Consider the following 23261-nt stretch of genomic DNA (forward strand, 5'->3'; position numbering starts at 1 on the left):
TACAAAATTTTTATTGAAAATTTCGCCAAAATATGCGAAAGCGCCAACATAGCCAAGGAAGCCATTTATCCAATATGCTATTCCATACAAAACCTCGTATCATATACATTATCTGTCAATCAAATTTATCAATGTTTAATTAAGGATCTGGGTAGTCTATCGAAATTATTTCCAGCGAAATTTTTGAATTACAAAGCGCCCTTGTGGGAGTTTTAAATAAAGTAGTGGCAACGTAACCCAGAAAATCACAGAACTCGCAAGTAGGATATTGAAAAAGAGAGGTGACACTGTTGTCGAAATTTAATGCACATATAGCGATCGATCTAGTCGAGTTCGAAGTTACTACATTCCTATGAAACGAACAGTGGCGTTCTAACACCCAAAATTATATTTACAAAAGGTGATCAACGAGCGATTGGATTAAAATGGGAATTGCCAGTAGCAAAAATGGATCTCCATATTATCAAAGTGGAAAGAATGACCTGTCGACAGAATCCGTTGGGTCAGAAAACCATAAGATATATGACAGTTGCAAGTTGGGTGAAAGTGTTAGTGCTGGTTGGACTGAGATTGCAGATTTGTACGTTCATTAATTTTTCAACATCACGTTAACATCGGGAACATTTTTCAGAAAACCGATGATTATTCCTCAAAGTTTTGAACATTTATCAAACGGTGTGGCAAATACTGAAGAAAAGTCTTAAGATGAGAAACCATTAGTGATTAGAGCACTAGGGCACTCAATCGCTTACTCCAATTAACTACACTTAGCGGCATCATAAGGCTTCCAGACATCTGGTACGTGACTTTGCAGAGGATTGCATTGAGGGAATTTTATCCAATTCAGCATATATTTTCATTAAAAAATGCTATTATTTTATTTGGATTCCTCGTATAATTACATAATAAGGAGTAATTAAATTTGTGGTGTAGTTATAAAGTAGATTTTATTCGACCATTACCTTCACTGCGCCAGAAAGGTTTGGAATAATAGACGACGACTTTCATGACTGATCCCATTGGAGCTCTTTGGATCAACTGGTTTCGTAAGGGTGGCAATTCTGGTGTGTAGTGAATTTTCATTTGCAGTACAGGTGGTAATGCAAGAATCACATACTTGGTCTGAAATTAAAAAAAGAAAATTGCACAATTTAAAAGAAAATGCATTGCAACTTTCTTACACCATTGCATTTGAAAATATATGAAAAGTTTTCTCAATGCTTAGTATATATTTAAATGAAATTAAAACAACGATTGCAAAAACATAGCGTTTATAAGTTTAAGAAAAAAAACTTTCTAAGTCATTTGAATGATTTGATTAAAATAAGATTGAATATGTTTTTACAAATTGAATATGTTTTTAGCATCATTTTTATTAGATGGTAAACTATTGTGTGAGAATTAATATATATACAATGCGCAAAAAACCGAAACTAATGAAAAACTTTTGATCTAAAGATAGAATTTGGATGTACTAAGTGTACTTTGGATGTGCTTATATTAGAAGCGCTAACTTAAAATGGGCTATTGTATTGTACAGATGTATATTAAGTTACGAAGTGAGGCAAATTTTTCATCCAAATCCATCGAAACAAAATTCATTGAAAGTACTTTTATAAAGCCCAGCTATTATCTGAGAAACAGGTATGGTAAAAACTACCAAAATGTGGTAAAATGTTTCGTGTTTCCGGTAGTAAGGGAAGACCAAAAAAGCTTAATATTTTTTACGGAAGCGCTTTGGTGATTATTTTGGTAAAATCATAACAAAAGAGTAAAGGTAAAGCAATAAAATATGATTTTATAGAATATAATAAAATTTAGTAAACGTTGTAAAATTAAGTGATTTTTATCATGATAACTTAGAGCATGACATAAAAATAATCTATTCGGTTGAATTTACTTTTCAATTTTGTATTTTTCACTGTATTTTTCGTATGTGGTTAAAGAATTATAATTGTAAATTCTGGTGAACCGTTACTATATGAACCAAAAAAATTACAAAATGAATGATTTAAGTACCGTATATTTTAGTTTTATGAATAGAATTATGTTGTTGTTTTTTTGCCAGAAATGCTATAACCATAAAGTATGATAATTTCGCTGGTTCAAAACTAAAACGACACATATGCAAACGTATTATGCTTGCATATGTGTTGTTTTAGTTTTGAACCAGTGATTTAACCAGATTTCTTTTTCTCTGTGTGAAATTTTATGAAATTTCACATTTTAGATAAATTTAGAGTAACAGCGTACCTTGTATTCTTTACCATTCAGTGTTTTTACAGTCACAACGTCTTTTGAACTTTGATCAATTCCAACAACCGGACTTTCTTCAATAACAGCATCTTTAAGACAATAAACTGGTGTAATTACTGTGAAATTGTGCAAAAAAGGAGTTGGTCTTCAAGTGAAATATAAGAGAAATAATAAACTACATTGAAAAATGAGCATTCTTAAACTTGAAACAAACTGATTACCTCCTAACTTTTCAGCTATTTTTTTACTAATCTGTTGCGAGCCTCCCTTAAATTTTCTTTCCTATTAAGACAGAAAATTGAATCAGTCAATATGTCTGATATTAAAATTACAAACTCATTCTTAATAAATTATTAAATTTTATGTCCTTAATTTTTATGCTTTATGTTTACTGAAATTTTATGTCTTATTAGGCTAAGAAAAGATCCTAAAACTTTTACAGCAGAAATTAAATGTCTTAAATTTTACAAGCAATAATTATGTCTAAAAATATTAAATTTACTTATGAAAGAAAAACAAATCTAAACTGTTGTTGCTAGCTTCGAATAACAGATCTTATAGCACACTATACCATTCCCATAAAATTAAATACCTCCATAAAAAAGTTCACAAATTTAATAGAGTCTTGTAAAATTTTATTTATATATTTATTTTATAATCATCTTTGAGCAGCCGACTTAATTTTGGGTATACAATTTTGCAATTTTTAACCCAATCCAGACGACAAGGGAACTCCTGGATAAAGAGAATACTACATTAGAGGAAATTTTTTTCCTTCGTCGAGGACTTTTTGAGTCGAACTAACCTGCATTTCCGTTACGTGGAAGGGAAAACCACAAAAACTTTCCACGGCTATCCTGATGGCAAAGGGACACTAGCCCATGATCCGTCTACCACTGAGAATATTTTGCGTAAGCACTCTGGTCAGTGCGAGACGAGTGACTGTTACCAGCCATGACTGTGATTCGAAGCCGGGTCACTTCTTTGAAAGGCGAATGTTATATCCTCTGGGACACCATGGCTTCTTCGGCAACACCGTGACCCATCCCAGCAACGGGCGCTAACATTTTCAGATTATCTAAGATTCATCTAAGATTTTAGAAACAAATTATTACAGGACATAACAATCTCTTTTCATCTAAGGTAAGACAATCTAAAAATATTTTTGAGAGGTAAAAAAGAAAAATAATTTAAAATTCCTAAACGTATTCAATTATTATTTGTTTCAGTTCCTTAACAAAATTCGTATGCCTATCTGCAGATATCGTCGCTTTGAAACTAAACCGTTGTAACTCAAAAAAGTCGAAAAAAGAGATTTTTGGGTCATTTTGTGTAAAAAAAAGTCACCCTTTTAGAAAAACAACCTGTTATCTTTATAGTTCCATAAAGTTAATTTAGAGAGCAGATAAATCGTCATCGCATTGCCGCGATTATCATTAGCTCGGAGAGTTTGAAATCGCTCTCCTAAAAAACTTGCTTTTTTGAGTTACCACGGTTTAGTTTCAAAGCGACGATATATAAACAGAAAAAAAGTGATGACTTTCAAAAATTCCAAATAATATTCCTGAATTAAGTGGAATTTTGAAAATTCAAGAATTTGACAGACAAGAAAAACATAAAAAATAAACTCCAATTGTTTGTTTATAAGCTGTATAAGGACTTTTTCCATTTTTTTAAAATTTAAATTATTCCATTTGTTTAAGAGTGTATAAAAATATTGATTAAAAATAAAAAATTTTAGCAAACTTTTTGTGTATTTTTAATCTGCTAAAAATTTAATTCTTTTGCTTCAGATACAGTGAATGAAGATAAATTTTTACTGTCTTTGTCTAACTGCGTTATTATCTGCTGCAGAAAAATTTAAATTCATGAAGATTATACTACAATTTGACTCAGTAAATTCTGCTACCATGCCAATGACAAGAGCTTCTGGCCCTCTTGGAAGATAAAATCTTTAGTATAGCCACTAAAAGAAATCAAGAAAAAGCTGTCTGTTATTTTCTAGATATATTGAGCAGATGAGACCATCGTGGTCTTTTTTCAAAGTAACATCAGAGGTTATGTGATAGATTTTAGGAGGTAAATTCATCCATCATTTGGATAATAGAGATTCCATTAGAGGTTAGAGTTATTACATTTCAAGAAGAAGCAGTCTTGACCAAGTTATCATCAATCACGTTACTATTCTGTGTGACATGATAGGGGATCCACTTAAAGGTGAAATTTTTAATGAAATCGTTAAATGAATTTAGTCTATATTATTAAGATGAACTATCGACAAAAAAATTATTACACGCTTTTCAGTTAATTTCTTGGTATTTCTAATGTGTTGTGAATTTTTATACATTATTATTTAAAATCTTTTATATATCTTTATAAATGTCTTGTGTTATAAATCTTTTAAGTTTTCTCTTTTAAAAAGATATCTGGAAGAAACCTCGGTTTAACGAGATAAATGCTTGTAAAAAATTTTAAAAATAAGTTAAGGTAGAAAGGTGTTAGTTGCTAAATTAAGCACACTAGTTTTTAAATTAAAAGAATTGCATAGAGAATTCAACAATATAATTCTAACATTAACAGCTTAACAGCGTCTTTTTTCTGGCAAATTGGGTAAAAAAATAAGCATATTATTGAGAAACAAATTTCTGTTAAAATCGATTATATAAACTCAAATCAGGAGTCAAAACTATTACAATTATTGATTTTATGAAATAATTTTAATTTTTATTTAGAGCAAAAAAATTGCATTTTTAATTAAAGTTGGCTTTTCTACTAAGCTAGTGAAAACAAAATTCGCGCATTTCCCAGCGTAAAAGAAAATCGCCAAAAACTTTTGCAATCATACCGCTACAGAACTACCAGAGCCATGTGTTAGAAACATTGTAAACTAAGGAAAGAAAAAATTCGGACAAATCATTGGTAAAAAAATCCGTCGCACGAGCAGCGTTCGGGCAAAACAGGGAAAGCACCTTTTCAAGTAACCCAACGGTGTTCGGTCAAAATTGGGAAGTGGTTAATATGCTCTAAATATAATAATGGCAGAAGAATTTGCTTAAGAAAACTACTTTTCTTGGAAAAAGAACTTGGAGTTTAGCTTTTTGTGGAAATTTTATGATAAACAAAAATAACAAAGAATTCTGTATGATACTAAACAGCAATCTAGTGACCATCAGCTAAATAAATGGGCTTTTTTTTTCAATACAATTTTGCCTGTCTGGAGAATGACCCACATCAAACAGGCATCTGAAGGGCAGATTTGTTGGCCGTTTTTCCAGGGGCACCATATTGGATGGGCCAACGTTGCTCCCACAGTAAGGACAGATAGTACAGAGAATAAAAGGACATCCATGTCTTGCCCGGGATTCGAAACCTAGAACCACCTTTCCATTGCAAGGCCAATTTCCTGACCCCTGCACAGGCTGGTCGGCACTAAATAAATGTTTAAATATGAGAAAAATGGACTTTTTCAAACTTCTCCTGCTTTTTCATTCTATTCTACGCACTTAATTCAATGCATAAGACTAATTAGTTTCAAAATTCAAAATTTCATTCAATAATTAATGCTCAATAATGAAAAAAAAATGGATATTGCCAGAGATCCCTTGTTTTCCCTACAACACAATAAAATGGATTTAAAATCTTAAAAGTAAAATTTCAATATTTAAAGCAAATAATTGTAATATTTGATATTATACAATAATTAATGTATAAATATGAAAAAGATAAAGTTTATCAAACTTCTCATGTTTCCCTAAAACACTTGCACTATTTTAACTAGCTAGAAATTAAATTTTCACTATTAATGTTACTTAAATTTTTAATAGAGAGAAATAGTGTTTCACACACTATACGCTACAATAGTTTAGAGATCAGGAAAGAAAAGTTTCAATTTGTAATGTTAGGTTATTTCTTTAATTAGTATTTAAATGTGAAAAAGATAGTTCCCTTCATGTTTAATACCTTCTTATATTTTGCGGTACGTCTAGTTTAAATGTCAAAAAATTAAAATTTCAATGTCTGAACCAAACTAATTTCTATGATGAATTTGTTTTCAAAAATTAAAGCAGAAATATAAAGTAGAAAGCGTTTACAAATAAAACAGAAAAATTAAAAAAATTGCCTGAAAAGTATAGGTTTTGAAACATTCCATGCTTTCCTATCAACATCATGTACTTGTTTATACACATTTAGAAGTTTTTTTGAAAAAATGGGTCAATAACATTTTATTTTAATTTTTATTTTACCATATTTAAACAAAACAGTCAAATAAGCATAAATAAGATGATATTCAAGTTGTGAGAAAAACCGTTTATTAACTGCCATCACCTAATACAGCTAAACAGCCAGAATTTTATCGCGCCAACTAGACTCACCTAATGAAGCCACTTAGTTTTCTGTAGGAGAGTGCATAGATTGTGAGTCATTAGATTAGCCGAGAGGGCTAATCTAATGACTCACAGAAGGGAGTCCGAGTCCCAGCTTTGACTCCACAATAATCCACCTTTTCCTCTACTATTTGACGAGTTCTCGGTATCCTGCACTCGCCTTTTGTGACTCTGAGCTTTTAGAATACGATACCCTCAACCACTTATAAATGGCAGCACCATAAAGCTGCTAAACTATCACCAATGTCCAGTTAAATTCCCTTTTTTACAGTCTTGAAACCATGCTAGCTGTAAATGGTAAAATTAACGTTTGTATTCACGGTTTTATTCTTATTAGTTGTAAACGGTGTTAGAACAGTAAAGGTAAAAAATATTCTTTACCGTACACTTACTTTCAAAATTGCATGGTTAATTGCATGGGATTTGTTAATTGCATGGGATTACGGTTAATTGCATTACGGTTAATTGCATGGGATGGACTGCTGCCGGTTATTTCAACATAGTTTTAGAATGAAAATTCTAACAGTGTATATCACAAAAATAAAATTTCCTTGCTTAAAGCAAATTTATTTCAATATTGAATATTATTCTACAGAACTCGAAAAATACAAGAATTGTTAAACCAACCTGTCCACCATTTGTAGTAGAAAGGATTCTCTTGCTTCCTCCACATTGTTTTATATACCAAAGGAAGCCTAATAGAGAAGCTTCGTAGTGCTCAGAAGTAATCAATTCATTCATGATGTGATTGAAGAATTCTAAAGATCCCCTGTTACGAATAATATAATTTAGTTAATCATTCAAATTTGGCTAAAAATAAAAAGCGATTTTTTTTTTTGAATTTTTTGTATATTTTATAATATTTTGTAAATTTATTTAATTATTTTTTTGTAAATTTACTTTTATTATTTTTTTTCATAGACTTAGTTTAAAAAATTTTTACAGATTTAATTATAATTTTTTACGGATTTTTGTAACATTTCATACATACATTTTTATATTTTTTTATAAATTTATTTAATTAGGTTTCTGGTAAATTTATTTTATTATATTTTATCAATTATTTTGTGGATTTATTTTATAATTTTTTGTAATTTTTTTCTATGAATTTATATAAATTATTTATATAATTTAGGAGGATTAATGCCATAAATTTTTATAGATTTCTTTTGTAATTTTTCATAATTTTACTTTATACATTATTTTGCTAATTTGTTTATTATTTTTTAAGATTTATAAATACATTTTATGCTTTTTTTTCTTTTTTTATGACTTAGAAAATTATTTTACGTACTTTTTGATTTTTTATTTTAATTTGTTTTGTAATTTTTTTAATTTTTTTACTTCAGATTTAAAAAATAAATCGATAACTTTATAATAATACACTAACATTAAAATTTAAAGATGACCTATAAGCTTGGAGCTTTGTATGCATTAGTAAGTGAACATCGAACAATTAGCACTGTGCGGAAGTAACCTTTAAGAAACTTTTCATTTAATGACACAATACTCACGTAGCATGTCTAAATGTCCATTGCTTGGATCCAATTTAAACATATTAATTTTATCTTATTTTATAACCGTCGTGAACAGCCGATCCAATTTTTTGGGCTTACGACTTTTACTGTTCAACTTCGTAGCCTTGTAATTTTTAACCCAATCCAGAAGACAAGGGAACTCCTGGATCAAGTAATGGGAGAAATTTGCTTTCGTGAAGGACTTTTTGATAGAACTAACCTGCATTTGCGTTGATAGGAGAGGCAGATGACGAGAACCTCCCAAGGTTAGCCCGACGGCAAAGGGACTATAACCAGGGATCCGTCTACAACTGAGAACATTTCACGTCAGCACTGTGATCGGTGCAAGTCGGATGCGGATTCGTATCGACCATCTCTGGGATTCGAACACGGTTCCCTAAATTCAATAATTATAAAACTCGCATCTAAATTTATAATTAGGTACAATAATGCTTACATACATTTTTTAGGGAATGTGAACTTAGCATATTGAAATTGAAAAAGCTTTTAAAAAAAACGTACCCCTCTTTAAGACATTTTAAGAGCAAACCGACTTTAGAAATGTCGTTGCCGTGGAATTTGATGTCTTCTACATATCGGCAGAGAAACGGAAGACGTTAAAGTTCACTTTAATTTTTAATCAAACTGAATAGTTTCCTAAATATACCAAAAAAACTCAGAATCTGAAATCCTATACATTTTTTATTCTACACAACAATGTGAGTATTAAAAAAAAGAGTATGCTTTGTGTTTTATTTTATTGTTATTAATATTTTACCAACTAGAAATTTTATGATGACCCATCTTCAAGGAAACAGTAAGATTATAAAAATAATTTCAAAATATCAACTAAAAAAATTGTCAATACTTCGTCCAACAAGTTTCCTGGAGCCAGGCTTTGTATGTTTTTCTATCCCATTCCTCTGCATGGGGAGCATTCCATGGGGCTTCAGCAGGAATCTGTGAGGGGGATTTATAAACTATGATTTTAGATGACACTCCGTGTTGAAAAAGTTATGAAATTCGTAGCTGTTTCAGGTGTTAAACTTTACGTTACATTTTGATAAGTTACGCAAAAGATATAAGACTTAGAAATTTGAAAATGTGGAGATATAGAAAAAACATGCGCAAAGAGTACGAGAAATTTCTTTTAACCTTCAATAATTACCACGCTGGAAACTCTGCAGCCCACAGAAACACAAAGTTGAAATTTGTGGACACAACATAAGAATTTTTTTCTTACTGGCTGCAATTTATTTAACTTTCATTACTTCTTTAAAAGCGTTTTGTTATTTTTTTTCGCTTCAAACAATCACTGTATATATCCAATGTTTGGAAGAGGAAAAAGAAAATACTCTCGATATTTTTATTTTATATGATCTCTTTCCGGTTGAAATTGAATACAATAAAAGTAAAGAGTTGCCGTAACATTGTTAAGCTTTATCCCATTTGTTATTTTTAACTCATTTATCCAAAAATAAACTGTTTGAATTGGCATTAGAAAGTATATGATTTGGTATTGGTATGTTTTAAAATCAAAAGTATCGAAAATAAAATTTCTAGTAAATAATTAAATATTTAGAAAGATTATTAAAAACCTCATTTTTAAGCAAAAAATAAGTTTTTTGTTTTATAATAATGCTTTTACAGATCAGACAATAAATATTTTGACACTTACAAAATACCTATTGCAATTGAAAACCAGTAGGGAAAAACATGTTATCTATCAATTTCCGTCCTAAACTACACTGGGGAACAAATCTTTTATTGCATTTGTACAAATACTTCATATTGCCTAATTGGGGTGTGCATTTCCAATTGCAAAGTAGTTTTGCATCTAAAGATAAAGATTTTTTTAATTAGATTAGTCAGTAAAGTAGTCCAAATTTTGGATTTTAATGTTAACTTTAATTAATATTAATTAATGTTAATTTTATTTTTTGCATATTTCCCCCCATCTCGTTAAGCAAATTAAAAAAAAAATTTCACGAAATTAAAATTCATTTATCCAAAGATTAATCAATTCAAAAAATATTATTTCGGGAATATTAAGGAAGTCGTATTTTTAAAATTCGAATTCTCAGGAACTATTTGACCGATTAAGCTTAAATTTTATATTTTACCAAGTAAAATTAGTCTTTAAAATGATGCAAAACTTGTTTACATTGCAATGCAATTTTTTTCTACCGTTATTAAATAAAATTACAAAACATTATCAAAATAATAAAATATACTGAAAGTTACTTTTTTTAGAGAATTATCTACTTTTTGCTTACAATGGTAAAATTTGTTTATCCAAAAAAACAAATTTTGCAATTGTACACAAAAAAAGAATTTCGATTCGCTTAAAAAGTTCTTAAGATATAGCGAAATACGCAAAACAATACGCTTAACATTGTGGAGCACTTTTCTAACCAGTAAAGTATACTTAAGAGGTTAAAAATCCGAATCTGTCAAAAAGAGGTATGCTACTTCGGAGATAGTACGTTTTTGAATCATATAACGTGAAGATCTGATTGGTAATGTGAAACTTATTCACGGTCGACCGTTCATTTCTTTTTCTTTTTTTTCTGCGTACTGTCCATTTTGATAGAAAATAGTTTAAAAAATGTCATTTCATCTGTTATCCTCCGACAAACTCAAATATGTGAAAAGTGATGTAAAGAAATTTTTTTTTTTACAAAATGTTCTTTCTTTAATAAAAACTTTTAGTTAAATGTTCATTACTTTATAACGATATTTTTGTGACCGAATTTTCTTAAGTACTCTTAATTTTAAAAAAAAATTTTCGCTGAAAAATATCAAGATTTTAGGAAACAGTGATTTAAAGATATTTTTTATTTTTGTATAAAATGTTCTTTGTTTGATAAATGTTTTTTAATTAAATGTTCTTCAATTTATAAATATATTTTATGACCAAATTTCCTTTGTTATACTTAATCTTTTTAAAAAAAATTGCTTTTCTTGAAAGACATCGAGATTTTTAAGAAACAATGATGAATGCTAAAAGCAATCATGGGGTACAATAAACAGGACGCGAATACTACCAAGCATCTGAAAAAATTATATTAATTCTTAATTACATTAATTTAATTAAAATTACATAAAATTAATTATATAAAGGCAATAAATAACTTAAACAACTCAAAATGATAAATTAAAACTTCAACTAAATACACATATAATATGATACTACATTTGTTTCTTTATTTAAAAAGCAAAGAGAATGATATTGAAAAGTTTCCTTGAGACAAGTGTTTGTTCCACTTGATGCATTGTTTTATCCTTTATAATTTTTATCAGTATTTCTAAGACACGAACGTTCACTTTCGATGTTTGAAAAATGCATCGAACTATCTGTCAGCCAAATCAAATGTGATAAAAACGTTACAAAAATAAGTTTTTTTTCCTTTACAATTTTTTTTTCGTCCATTAAATTAAATATTTTCCATTAACAAAATGTTCATAGCATAATGAATTCATTTTCATGACAAAATTTTCTTAGCTGCACTTCATTTACAAAAATTTGTTTTGCCTAAAAATTATCGACATTTTAAGAAGAAACAACCATGGGGGTTGATGAGCGAAGCGAACAAGAGAAGAATTCCACTAAGTATCGGGAAAAATTATACTATTATATAATGGCAATAAACAACTTAAAACAACTCATCACATATTAAAACTTTAACTAAATACACATATGTTATGATTTTAAATTTGCTTCCTTTCTTGAAAACTAAAGAGTACAATATTGAAAAGTTTTCCCACTACAAATGTTTGTTCCAATTGATGTATTATTTTATCCTTTATAATTTGTATTTGTATTTCTACACGAGCGTTTGCTTTGGATGTTTGAATAATAGATAGAACTTTAAAAGTTTTACTTACTTCTTCACCCATTTTGTCTGTTAAATAAAATATATTATTGATATCCATGTTAACAAAAGGGTTTCTCAGTATTGGAAAACTGCATGGTTTAAAAAGAGTTCGTTTACCCTGAAAGTAAAATAAAAAGATAGTGATTTTTAAATTGCATTATGTATATAGAATAACAAAATAGTAACTTTTTGTTATAATAAAAATCTAACCAACTTGGAAACAAGAATAAAAAAAAAGTTTCAATAATGTTAACAATGAGAGAATGCCATTAAAAAAAATAAAACTATTAAAGAAGTAAAGAAAAGATTGTTGTAGTTGTTGTTTTTGTATGCCTGTTTTAGGCAGAGGGGTGCGATTGTTCTTGTCTTCTAGTGGCGCCATCTATGGCGAAGAATTCGACTTCTGCCACACCCATACGTCACACCCGTTTATAGGGCAGACCCATTCATGCATACATTCATTCATCCACAGATCGTAATTTTGACCTGAATCAGAGAACGATCGATCTCCAATCCAGCACCCCCAGAGGTATTGATTTGTTATGGGAACATGGATGACTTTACGACCCGACAGATTAAACGCGCATCAATCACCATTTACAACGCGGAGGGTCTTCGGCCGGTGGGGTTCGAACCCATGAACTCTCGGACATAAGCCCCAGCCCTACCGACCAGGATATCCCGGCACAGAAAAGATTGTAACTGCTATATAAGAAATTATAGATAATTAATCATTATATATGTAGGATTCCATAGAAGCAACTTTTTGTGATAATTTAAATATAACCAACGAATAAGAGCCTGCGACTCTTCTCCTATGGGTCTATCACGGTGATGAGAAATTTGAAATTCCGAATATCCTGAATCGAGGGGGGAGTGATTCTTTAAATCCTTACCTTTACTTTTAGTGTCATAGCTCCTTTCTTTCTCCTTTTACTCATTTAACTGATTCGTGTAAGAATACTTCTATACTTTAAAATCGTAAATTATGAATTATATATTGCGTATTCTTAAAATTTTCATTGAAATAGAATTCCTGAATTTAAACAAAGGCTGACTAAACTGGCTTAGTGTCGAATTGGCGAAGAGAGCGACTTTTTTTTTCCAATGGCAGGCGCTGAATTTGAATCTTTTTGCCTATACTATGCCAAAATTGTTGCTCATTTCGCGTTACCCAGTGGGCACCTGTGAACAAAAGTCACGGAGTCGAGCAACATTGCCCACGCCACACTGCCACAAACCCGTTTATAGGGTGGGCCACATTCACACATCATACACACACAACAGAGAACAGCACAAAGAGAGAGAGGAACATCCATGCCCAAAACGGGATTCGAACCCGTAGCCTATGGCTTAGCAGTCAGGCACGCTAACCGCTCGGTCACCTGGCCGGCTAGAGCGAGTTCGAATAGTAAATCAAGCTGAAAATTACAGCGATAGCTGTTCCAGGAGTTGGTGAGCGCCGCGATTACGGCTGCTCCCCCTAGTTAATAAAATAATTTTTTTTTTAAAAACTACAGTTTTTAAGTTTCTGGATCAGTAGTAGTTTCCTCTGGAAGTTCAAGCGTTTCACATTATTTACCTGATACAAAAAAAAATTCAAAATGCTGAAAAAACGCAATAACTTTGATTCTCTATTTTTATCTGTAAAACATTCAAATTAGATTGCCTGTTTCATTATCAACGAAGAAAAACTCACATTGCTGTAATGCAGTAAATCTTCTTTTTCATTGACTTTATAGTTTTCTATCCCGAATTCTTTCGCCATTCTTAGTAATCGATTTTGAGTAGGTCCAACATATGCTCCTCCCATATCCACATAATCAACTTTTGGATCCTGAAAAGATAAAACGGGAGTAAATAATCAAATATGTAGGTGAAGTCTTGTGAAAAAAAAATATTTAGATTTAATTCTACGTTAGGAAACAAATTGCCACTCGAAATTCTTAAAAAGTCACTATAGCGCAGGCGAATCAATGATATATTATTTTTCGAAACACAGTAATGATTTCAAATTAAAAATATAAAAAATATGTTCAGATAAGCCTAGAATAAACTGTAAAGTTTCAACTGCTAATTTTGTTTCAAAATATGAAATTGAAAACAAATTATGGCACGATTAGCTGCTATTATAAAAATGACATGGGAGGTTACGTTTGCTCTGAGGGATGGCAGTTATATTTCACCCTCAATAATTAGAAATCTCTAAGAGTCCTAAATATTTCAGACCAATAAACTAAATTTTCCTGAATAATCATCGATTTAAGTTTCTTAAAACTAAAAATATGAAAGAGATAAAAGTAAAATAATCATTCCTTTTGCAGGTATTTACCACATTCAAATTTTTTTTTTACTTGTGCATGAAATTTAGAGAACTATTATAACTGTGCAATTTTATTTCAAACCCTCAAAAATTGGGCTCCCATGACACTCATAGGAGGAAAAAATAAATCCTGTCATAATTAGTTTGCAAATTATTATTTTGAAAAAAAAAGTTTCGGTGTTTGTAAGCTCTTAGTTTAAACATGATTTATCTGAACTCATTTTTTATACTTTAAATTTTTAATTTATGGTGGTCATGAACTATTTCACAATTAGTATCGCGTTCTCTTATTGATAATTTGATTTTAAAAAAAATAGATAAATATTTATATCACGCTAACATATGAAGGCACTCTTTTAATAGTGGCACAACTCCCCTTGATTTAAAAATTGTTTATTTAAAAATATATTATTAACTATATATATTAGAAAATATATATTAAAATATTTATTTAAAAATGAACAACTATTTCATGTTTATTCAAGTTATTTCGATTTTATTTAAAAACTAGCATACACCCATATCATTCATATCATTGAACTTTAAGTGTCAGTATCTCAAAATAAACAAAAGTGAAGTTGCATCACTATTCAACTAATGCTTGCTATTTTTTATATGGTTATTGGTATATAATCATAATATTTAACTTATTTATATATATGCTTTATTTTAATCAAATTATTAATCATATTACCTCACATGGTTTAACAACAGCTTTTAACTTATTTAACCATAGCCTGTGGCAAAAAATGAAGAGAATGTATAAAGTTGACGCATCAGGACTTTAAATGGAGCATAAAAAATTTTATTTTCTGGTTACCCATCTGGTAATGGATCTGGTTATTGGTATATTTGTCTGATCATATTCTCTGACTAAACTGTATAAACTTCGTACTGGTAATCTTTCCATTTTTGGATGAACTTATGACGGGGTATTGATAATATTCTTAGACTAACCTGTTAAATTATTTAACAACTTTTAATATCCTCCTAATTTAACAGATTTCTAATTAAAAAGTAAAAATAATTAGGATTTTTTGGAATTCATAAAGCTTTATGCAGGCATGTGAGTCTTCTGCTAATCAATAATTTATATTTTCCGACAAAATTTTCTCAGAGTTCTACTAATTTAAAATTTAAATTTCGTTAGTCACACTTTAACGAGATATTAGTTGCGCTTTTGCTAACAACCTCTTTTTTTTCTTAACATGTTCTCATTCACACGCAATAACTACTTTTATTACGCAGATTTCTGAGAGAACAAATTATCACTGAGAACTTGATATTGAAATAATTGAAGTACCCAATTGAACAAGTACGTTTTATTTATGCAAAGTACTGAAAACTTGAAAACTATTTACAAATTTTGTTAATGTTCGGCCTCCAACTCGATCTCTCGCTTCCAGGAGAATAACACTGACTCCTGATTCCTTTAACCATTTAGAAGCACTTAAGCCTAAAAAGAAGAGAAAAATGATACCTAATTTTTAAAAAACAGATTATACAAAAAAATAATATTTTTAATTTTTAAGTGTCACAATTGCATCAATTGCATTTTAAGTGGCACAATTACATAATTGCATGAAATTTCAATTAATAAATTTATCCCTATTATCTTAATTTTATGCCAAACATTACTAATCAATAGAGCATAATATGTTAATTGATGACCCATTAATTTTTGACCAAAAGTCAAGAACTTCATTTAGTTCAGTCATTTTACCTTAAATTAAAATCCAACATCTTTTAATTCTACACACGGAGAGAAAAGATTCTGGTAAAATTACAGTACCGTTTGTTAATGATATTTTTGCTATAAACAAAACTTAATTCTGATAATAGGAACCAAAATATACAGTATTTATTCATTGTTTTGATAATTTTTCGTTCATATGATATCGCTTTTCTAGAAATATTGCTTTTTAAATTTATAGTTATTACCACACATTTTGTAAAAAAAATACGGAACAGAAAAGTAAATGTAACCAAAAAAATGGTTTTTGTGCAATGCTCTAAGACATCATTATAAAATTACCAAGTTTTACCACATTCGCAAAATTTAATCACTTTTTAAAAAATCCATATTTTGGTGTAAATTCAACCAACATTACTAAACCTCTTCGGTAGAAATTGCTGAGTTTTTTGGTGTTCCCATAGACCCATAATCACGTATTCTGTATTACCATATTCTGATTGTTTTGACCATACCTTTTTTCAGTGCTCGCTAAATGATAGGGCATCAAGTTTTATTTATAGCTTAGGGATACTCATATCAAAAGAATCACTTGACAAAATTTGCAAGCTTTAGACAAAATTGCTCCCACAAACTTTAGACAAATTTTGCTGCAGTCACGCTGTTCGATTTTAGTCATTTTGTCTTAAAATAAAATCCGACGTCTCTTACGTACTCGTGCCTATTTTTGACGCATCAAATTTTAATAAAAAGTTTTCGATTTTCAAAGCAAAGCAGTCCGCAAGACCCATTTAAGGACACTCTAGCTTCAGACAAAATTTGATGCCATCTGTAACAATGTTCACCTTTCTTAGTCATTTTCACCTAGTATGAAATCTTTTCACTTACGACATTTACACTGTTTGAAATTTCTCGGAAAAAATTGTTAATTAAAAATTTTTTTAATTGTTATTTCATCATATTCAAACAAAACGGTCAAAAAACCATAAAAAGGATGGTATTTAATTTTTTAACTGTGAGAAAAAAATTTTAATAACCGTTTTCGTCTAATTTGGTTAAATAACCAGAATTTTATCGCATCAACTAATCCCATCTAATAAAGCAACTCAGTTCCTCACAGCTTTCTATATATAGTCGAGAGGGTTAATCTGTCAGTCTCGTGACCGGGAGAACGGGGGTTTGAGTCGCAACGTGATACCACAATTACCTCTGTTCCATTCAACACATGAAGAGTCTCCAGTGTCCTACACTCCCCAATTTGTGTCCTGTACTCTGCAATGCCCTTTACCTAACGAAAAGCCTAACTGCAATGTGCAGTAAAGGTTTTGAAACCATGCTAGTTGTAAATGGTTAAAACACCGTTCAGTTTTGTATTCATAGTCTTATAACCATATTTGTTGTAAATGGTTCCAAAACCTTACGGTTTTGTAAACGTTTACAACTAATACGGTTTCAAAAGCATGAATATATGATAAGGTAAGGTAAAAAATATTCTTTACCGTAAATTTTACTGTTAATTGGATGGACATGTTGTTGCTGATTATTTTACTGTAATTTAATATGAATTCTTACAGTGTATAAAAGTGAAATGAGATTAGATATTTAATTTTAAAGTACCCAAAAGAAAAGCAATAAAAATACCCCGACTGTAATGAAGTTGAGATGGTCAAAGCTCTAAGGAACATTTATTATTTTATCGATTCTTATCTCTCCCGTCTTTTGAAAAAAAAATAATGCAAATTGTTTTGTAGTAACTTCGTTGACTTAGACAGTATTGCTCAAAGTATTAAATTGTACCTCATGGACGAGTTGCTGCCTGTCTTACCTGCAATAATGATCACATAAAAATGAGTCTCTTGTCGCATTAGGGTCAGGACGGGACACTGTTGCTCCTATTTGTGGAAGCATGATTTTTCGAGTTTTAGTGGCTTTTTATATTTATTTTTTCTGGGCCATTCTGGTAATTTAAACACAGATGATTTTCACATTTTATTTCATAAAATAATGCTAGAGAGATCGTAAACATTTAAACCGTTGTTTGAATTCCTTAGCAGAGATGATTTTCGTTTGTAATTATATAAAAATTAATGTATCCATGCGAAATAGATTATCCATTAAAAGCTAGAATTGTTCTATTAATGGGTTATTCTTATTTATTATAAGGATTTTGAAACTTTAGCAATCATTTACGCGTGTAATAGGTTTACATTAGATACTATATTTTTCCGTCATTTCGTTTCTAATTACGTTTGTACTTACATCGTCGTATTGTTTCGAGGATAAAAAGTCAACGTAACTTCATATTATAAGTAAGCTTCGTATCCAAGCATCATTATATTCAACTATACTTATGAATATTATTGACACTGTGGGAACATGAAGGGGTTTCAAAATTTAGTTGTTATTTACGCGTGACTATGTTTATATTTGATACTATATTTTTTCATCATTTCATTTCCAATTACGTTTGCGCTTATACGTTTTTATACGTCTATCGCGTTATATGTCTCTAGATCAAAACATCAACATTACTTCAGAATATAACTAAGCTTCGTAATCAAACACCAAGATATTAAAATATAATTATGAATATTATTGACACTGTGGGCACATTAACGGCTTTTCAACTTATTTAGTTATTTACGCATACAATATCTACATTGCATCAGATGCTATATTTTTCTATCATTTATTTTCCAATTGCGTGTGCTCTTATACGTTTATTATATGTTTCTAAATCACAAAATCTACATATAACTTCAAAATATAATTTAATTTTACATCCAAACATCAAACATTCAAATGTTATTATCAGCGTTATTGACGCAGCTGGAATAAAATATATTTGAATAAAGTATAGAGACATATTTTCTACATTACGTGAATGAAGATAGCTCTACTAAAATAAGAATCAAAATTTGGTGCTGATAAATTTTATGTGATTTTTACCTTCAAAGAAAAAAACTACTTAACTGCATTAACTGCTTAGATTCCTTACTAGGACTAAATTGTAAAAAGCAAAATAAAATTAAGCTATAATTGGTACCATAGTAACTTTAACAGCACTAAAATATAATTTTAACATATATGAAAAATACAACACATTATCGTGCGAAATTCATGAAAAAGTAATAATCATGACACATTAAAATAATATTCATTAAGAAAAATTTAATGGGATTAAGTTTTAAGGATTGAAGGGAGTTGGAAAAAGGATTAAGGGATTAAGTTTAAAAGTTTTAAGTTTTAAAAAAGGGTTTAAAAAGGGGATTAAATTTTACATACAGCAAACTGTATTTTAAAATTTATTGAACGATTTGATATGCGAATTATTAAATGTAAATATTTTATCTATAAAATTAATGTAAACAATTTAGAATTAATTTGTTTAATAGGAAAACAATTTAGAATTAATTTGTTTAATAGGAAAACAATTTAGAATTAATTTGTTTAATCCTGCAGATTAATTTAATACACTTGTAATAATAGGAAATTATAAAAATTATAAAGAAATACCATGTAAAAAAATTGTCATTCATACCATTGTTGCTTTATTTGTAATAAATTATATTTTAAAAAGACAGGAAAAATACTACTATTGTACGAAATGAATGCATAACATAGTAAGCTTAAAAAATCTCAATAAAATAGTAAAATTTGATTTCATATTTACCGAGTAATCAAGTTTAATTACAAAAAATTTTATTTTGCAATTTATTGAATTTTCTGATAAATAAATTACTATATGTAAATGTTTCCTCTATGTAAAACTAATAAAATGAATTTCTGAAAATAATATAGGTAAAGAATTTTTGCAGACAAATGAAATCAGATTTTAAGTGTTCTAAATATAAACTATGTGAAAAAAATATAAATAAAATTCCTAAAATGTATGTTTCAAAAATTATTATATGCATAATTTTATAATTCCATTGGAATAAAAAGAACTTATTTGTGCTAAAAATATTTTTCTTAAAATATATGGTAGGGGGTGGTTTCACTTGCCGTACTTATCTAGTTGTTCATAAAATTAAAGAAAAATAAATTCTGTTTAAAAATTTCACTAACATATTTTTTTTAACTCTTCAACTACATTTGTCTAGCTGTTTATAAAATTAAATACAAAACTCATCTTTAGTAAAAAAATTTCATCAGCTTAATTATTTTCGCGATACAATAAATAAATTTATGATTGAATAGATTAACTTCAAATTAATAACATCTTCCCTTTTTCACATTAGTTATAATTGAAAAATACTATTTAAATTTTAAGAATTAAAATTTTACAACTTTAAAAATTTTTAAATTTATAAATGATATACATAAAGATGCGAGAAAAGAAGGAAACTATATGTTTTCAAAATTAACTTGCTAAGGCCCAGGTATAAAGCAAAATTAAATACAAATTTATCAAGCATTATTAAGCCAAACTATGTACAAAATATACTGAAAGAATGATAAACTAACCGCTTAACCCTCCTCCAACAACGATGACTTGGGAATCCATTGTTTAATTATTTTAAGAGTAAGCATGGAAAGCAAGTAAAACATGAACGTTCGAATAAACTATATCAAACGCATATTACTATTTAATGATGTCACAAGATTTCCTAATACTATAATAAATGTCGTTAAGATTGATGAAAATTGATGAAATCTCATTTTTCTTCGTAATCGGGTTATTTCAATTGACTTCAGCTTTTCATCCGAGATTTTCATCGCTTTATGAATTCATGATTGATTAGTTCACGATCAGAAGTGGTTTTGATTTGTTTTTTGTTTTTTTTTTGTTTTTTTTTTTTTTTTTTCATTTTGGGGATGTAGGGAAAGTGAATTAAGACGGTGTACCCAACATTAGGTTAGAATACTTTACATCAGATTATTTGAGGTTATGTTCATAAAATTGAATAAAACCATTCCTTGTTTATCCGATTGGAGTATACTTACTTTTCTTTAATCTCAATTTTAAATTTATGTTTTTAGAAAACTCGTCGAAAATTAAGTAAAAAAATCAAATACATCATAAGTTTCTAAGCTAGGATAAGTTTATGCTAAGAGAAAACATTTTCGCTATCCAAACTTTAAAAATATGTATGTAGAATGATGCAGTCGGACCAAGCAGGAAAACAGACACAGGATTTTAATGAAAGCAAGTAACTTTTATTATGTCATTCTTTGTTGAGTGGAGAGCGAAAAGCGTTGCTTATTCCATGGACGATCAGTCTTTCTGGCAGGGAAAATTTTACAAAAAATCCGAAAATGTCTCTATTTAGGGAAAAGAGGTAAATCTTGAAAATTACTATTCGTTTATGAACTAGGTCGCAGGGAAAATGTCTTTATTTAAATTTATGCATACTTGGGCCAAAAACAGATTTAAGAACAGGGTATGGCTTTTAAAAGTGTGTGGAAGCATTTCGATTTAAATAAGTAATTAGGATTAAGTTTCATAGTGAAGAACTATCATAAAAAGACAAATAGAAGCTTTTTATGTTACATCCCCCCTCGCCGAAAATTTTTAACTAATATCTAAAACTTTCTAAAATTATCAGTCTGCAAAACTTTCCCTATGATGACACAATTAAAATGAAAAAAATAATAATAATATTCGTGATATCAACAAGATATAAAGTAACTTGTATACACATTATAAAAAATACACATTAGTAACCAATGTAAAAGATTTTTTTCATAAAGTGTTCGAGGAAGAAAAAAACATTGAAGTATTAGATCTTCATTTTCAATAGTTTTCGTGATTGAAGTTTTTTCAGCTCTTCTTGATAATCACAAGAAATAAAGTTATTCCTCATACTAGCACAATTAAAGTAAACTTTTCATTGAAAATAAGAAAATCTATAAAAATTTTCTTAAAAATGTAAAATTAATGATTCTTTTAAAAAAATTCCTTGGCCTAAATTATTAGAAGAAGTAACCGAAGAATATAATTTAACTCCACATTCAGTAACTAAATTTCCACCATCTTATTTAATGCTTGGTACTGTCCCATTTAATCATCCTTTATCCGAAGAAATTTATCCACAATAGAAGAAGCGAGAAAAAGTGCAGTTGAAAGAACTAAACAATATCATGAGAAATTTCCCCCTAATGATACAGTAATATATGAAGATTTTAAATACCCCAATACTAGGAAACTTACCCCAACTTTTTCCGGTCCATATATAATTCTTGAAAAAATTTCTGATGTTAATTATAAAATAAATAAAAAGAATATTCATAATAAAGAAAATACAGAAATAGTTCAGATATCAAAATTGCGAAGGTACCACCCATCTGACAAACTGAAATTATATCACGAATAAAAATACTGAAGTCATAAACTTTAGAATAACGACCATTGTGTCAAATTTTTTTTTTACATTTTATTTTCAATGTATACCATCCTGAATACAAATTTCAGATTGAAATTTTTTTGACAAAAAAAGTCAATTTGTATTTTTATATCTCATATCACTTGTATTTTCATATTTTTTATCTTTCATGTGTTTCAATATTTGCATTTTTTAGAAAACTTTTATAGATTTTCTTATCTAAGTGAAAAGTTTACTTAAATTGCGTTTGCATGAGGAATAACTTTATTTATTGTGATTTTCAAGGGACTGAAAAAACTTAAATCATAAAAACTATTGAAAATGAAGATCTAACACTTCAATTTGATGGTAGCGCTACTTCAAATTTTTTTTCTTCCTCGAACACTTTATGAAAAAAATTTTAAATTGTGTACAAATGTGTACTTTTTATAATTCATGTTACTTTATATCTTGTTGATATCACAAATATTTTTTTTTCATTTTCATTGCGTCATAACAGGGAAAGTTTTGCAAAAGAATAATTTTTAAAATTTTTAATTTTAAAATTTTTTGGAGAGGGGGAATGTAACATAAAAAGCTACTATTAATCTTTTTACGTTAGTTCTTCACTATAAAACTTAATCCTATTAATTATTCAAATCGAAATGCTTTCTCACACTTTTAAAGGCCACATCCTGTTCTTAAATCTGTTTTTGGCCCAAGTATGCATAAATTTAAATAAAGACATTTTTCCCTTTAATCTTCATGAGAATAACTCGACCTATTTCTTAAACCAATAGTAATATCTAAGATTTCCCTCTTTTCCCTAAATACAGACATTTTCGGATTTTTTGCAAGATTTTCCCAGCGAGAAAGACTGATCGCTCATGGAGTAGACAACACT

At 29.0% G+C, this 23261-nt stretch overlaps 1 protein-coding gene across 4 annotated transcripts in view; it reads right to left on the reverse strand.

Moving 5' to 3' along the window:
• LOC107456150 (amine oxidase [flavin-containing]) overlaps nucleotides 1-21204 on the reverse strand; it is a 38105-nt gene extending 16901 nt beyond the window's left edge. The window contains exons 1-9 of one of the 4 annotated variants that reach the window (XR_015429199.1): nucleotides 20520-21204; nucleotides 15721-15815; nucleotides 13736-13873; nucleotides 12047-12154; nucleotides 9027-9118; nucleotides 7269-7410; nucleotides 2478-2538; nucleotides 2254-2345; nucleotides 963-1122 (exon numbers count right to left, since the gene is read on the reverse strand). Coding sequence is in view for 2 of the 4 variants with exons in the window: in XM_087151707.1 (XP_087007833.1) it covers nucleotides 963-1122; nucleotides 2254-2345; nucleotides 2478-2538; nucleotides 7269-7410; nucleotides 9027-9118; nucleotides 12047-12154; nucleotides 13736-13873; nucleotides 15721-15815; nucleotides 20520-20559 (928 nt within the window). In the remaining 2 variants the exon portion in view is untranslated. The remainder of the gene's footprint in view (nucleotides 1-962; nucleotides 1123-2253; nucleotides 2346-2477; nucleotides 2539-7268; nucleotides 7411-9026; nucleotides 9119-12046; nucleotides 12155-13735; nucleotides 13874-15720; nucleotides 15816-20519) is intronic. The other 3 variants (XR_011637882.2, XM_087151707.1, XM_071186159.2) reach the window with 3 other exon arrangements.
• Between the last annotated feature and the right edge of the window lie 2057 nt (nucleotides 21205-23261).

Source organism: Parasteatoda tepidariorum, chromosome 9 (assembly GCF_982258835.1).
Source record: "Parasteatoda tepidariorum strain Cologne lab strain chromosome 9, Ptep-v5.0, whole genome shotgun sequence".
NCBI classification, from domain to species: domain Eukaryota; kingdom Metazoa; phylum Arthropoda; class Arachnida; order Araneae; family Theridiidae; genus Parasteatoda; species Parasteatoda tepidariorum.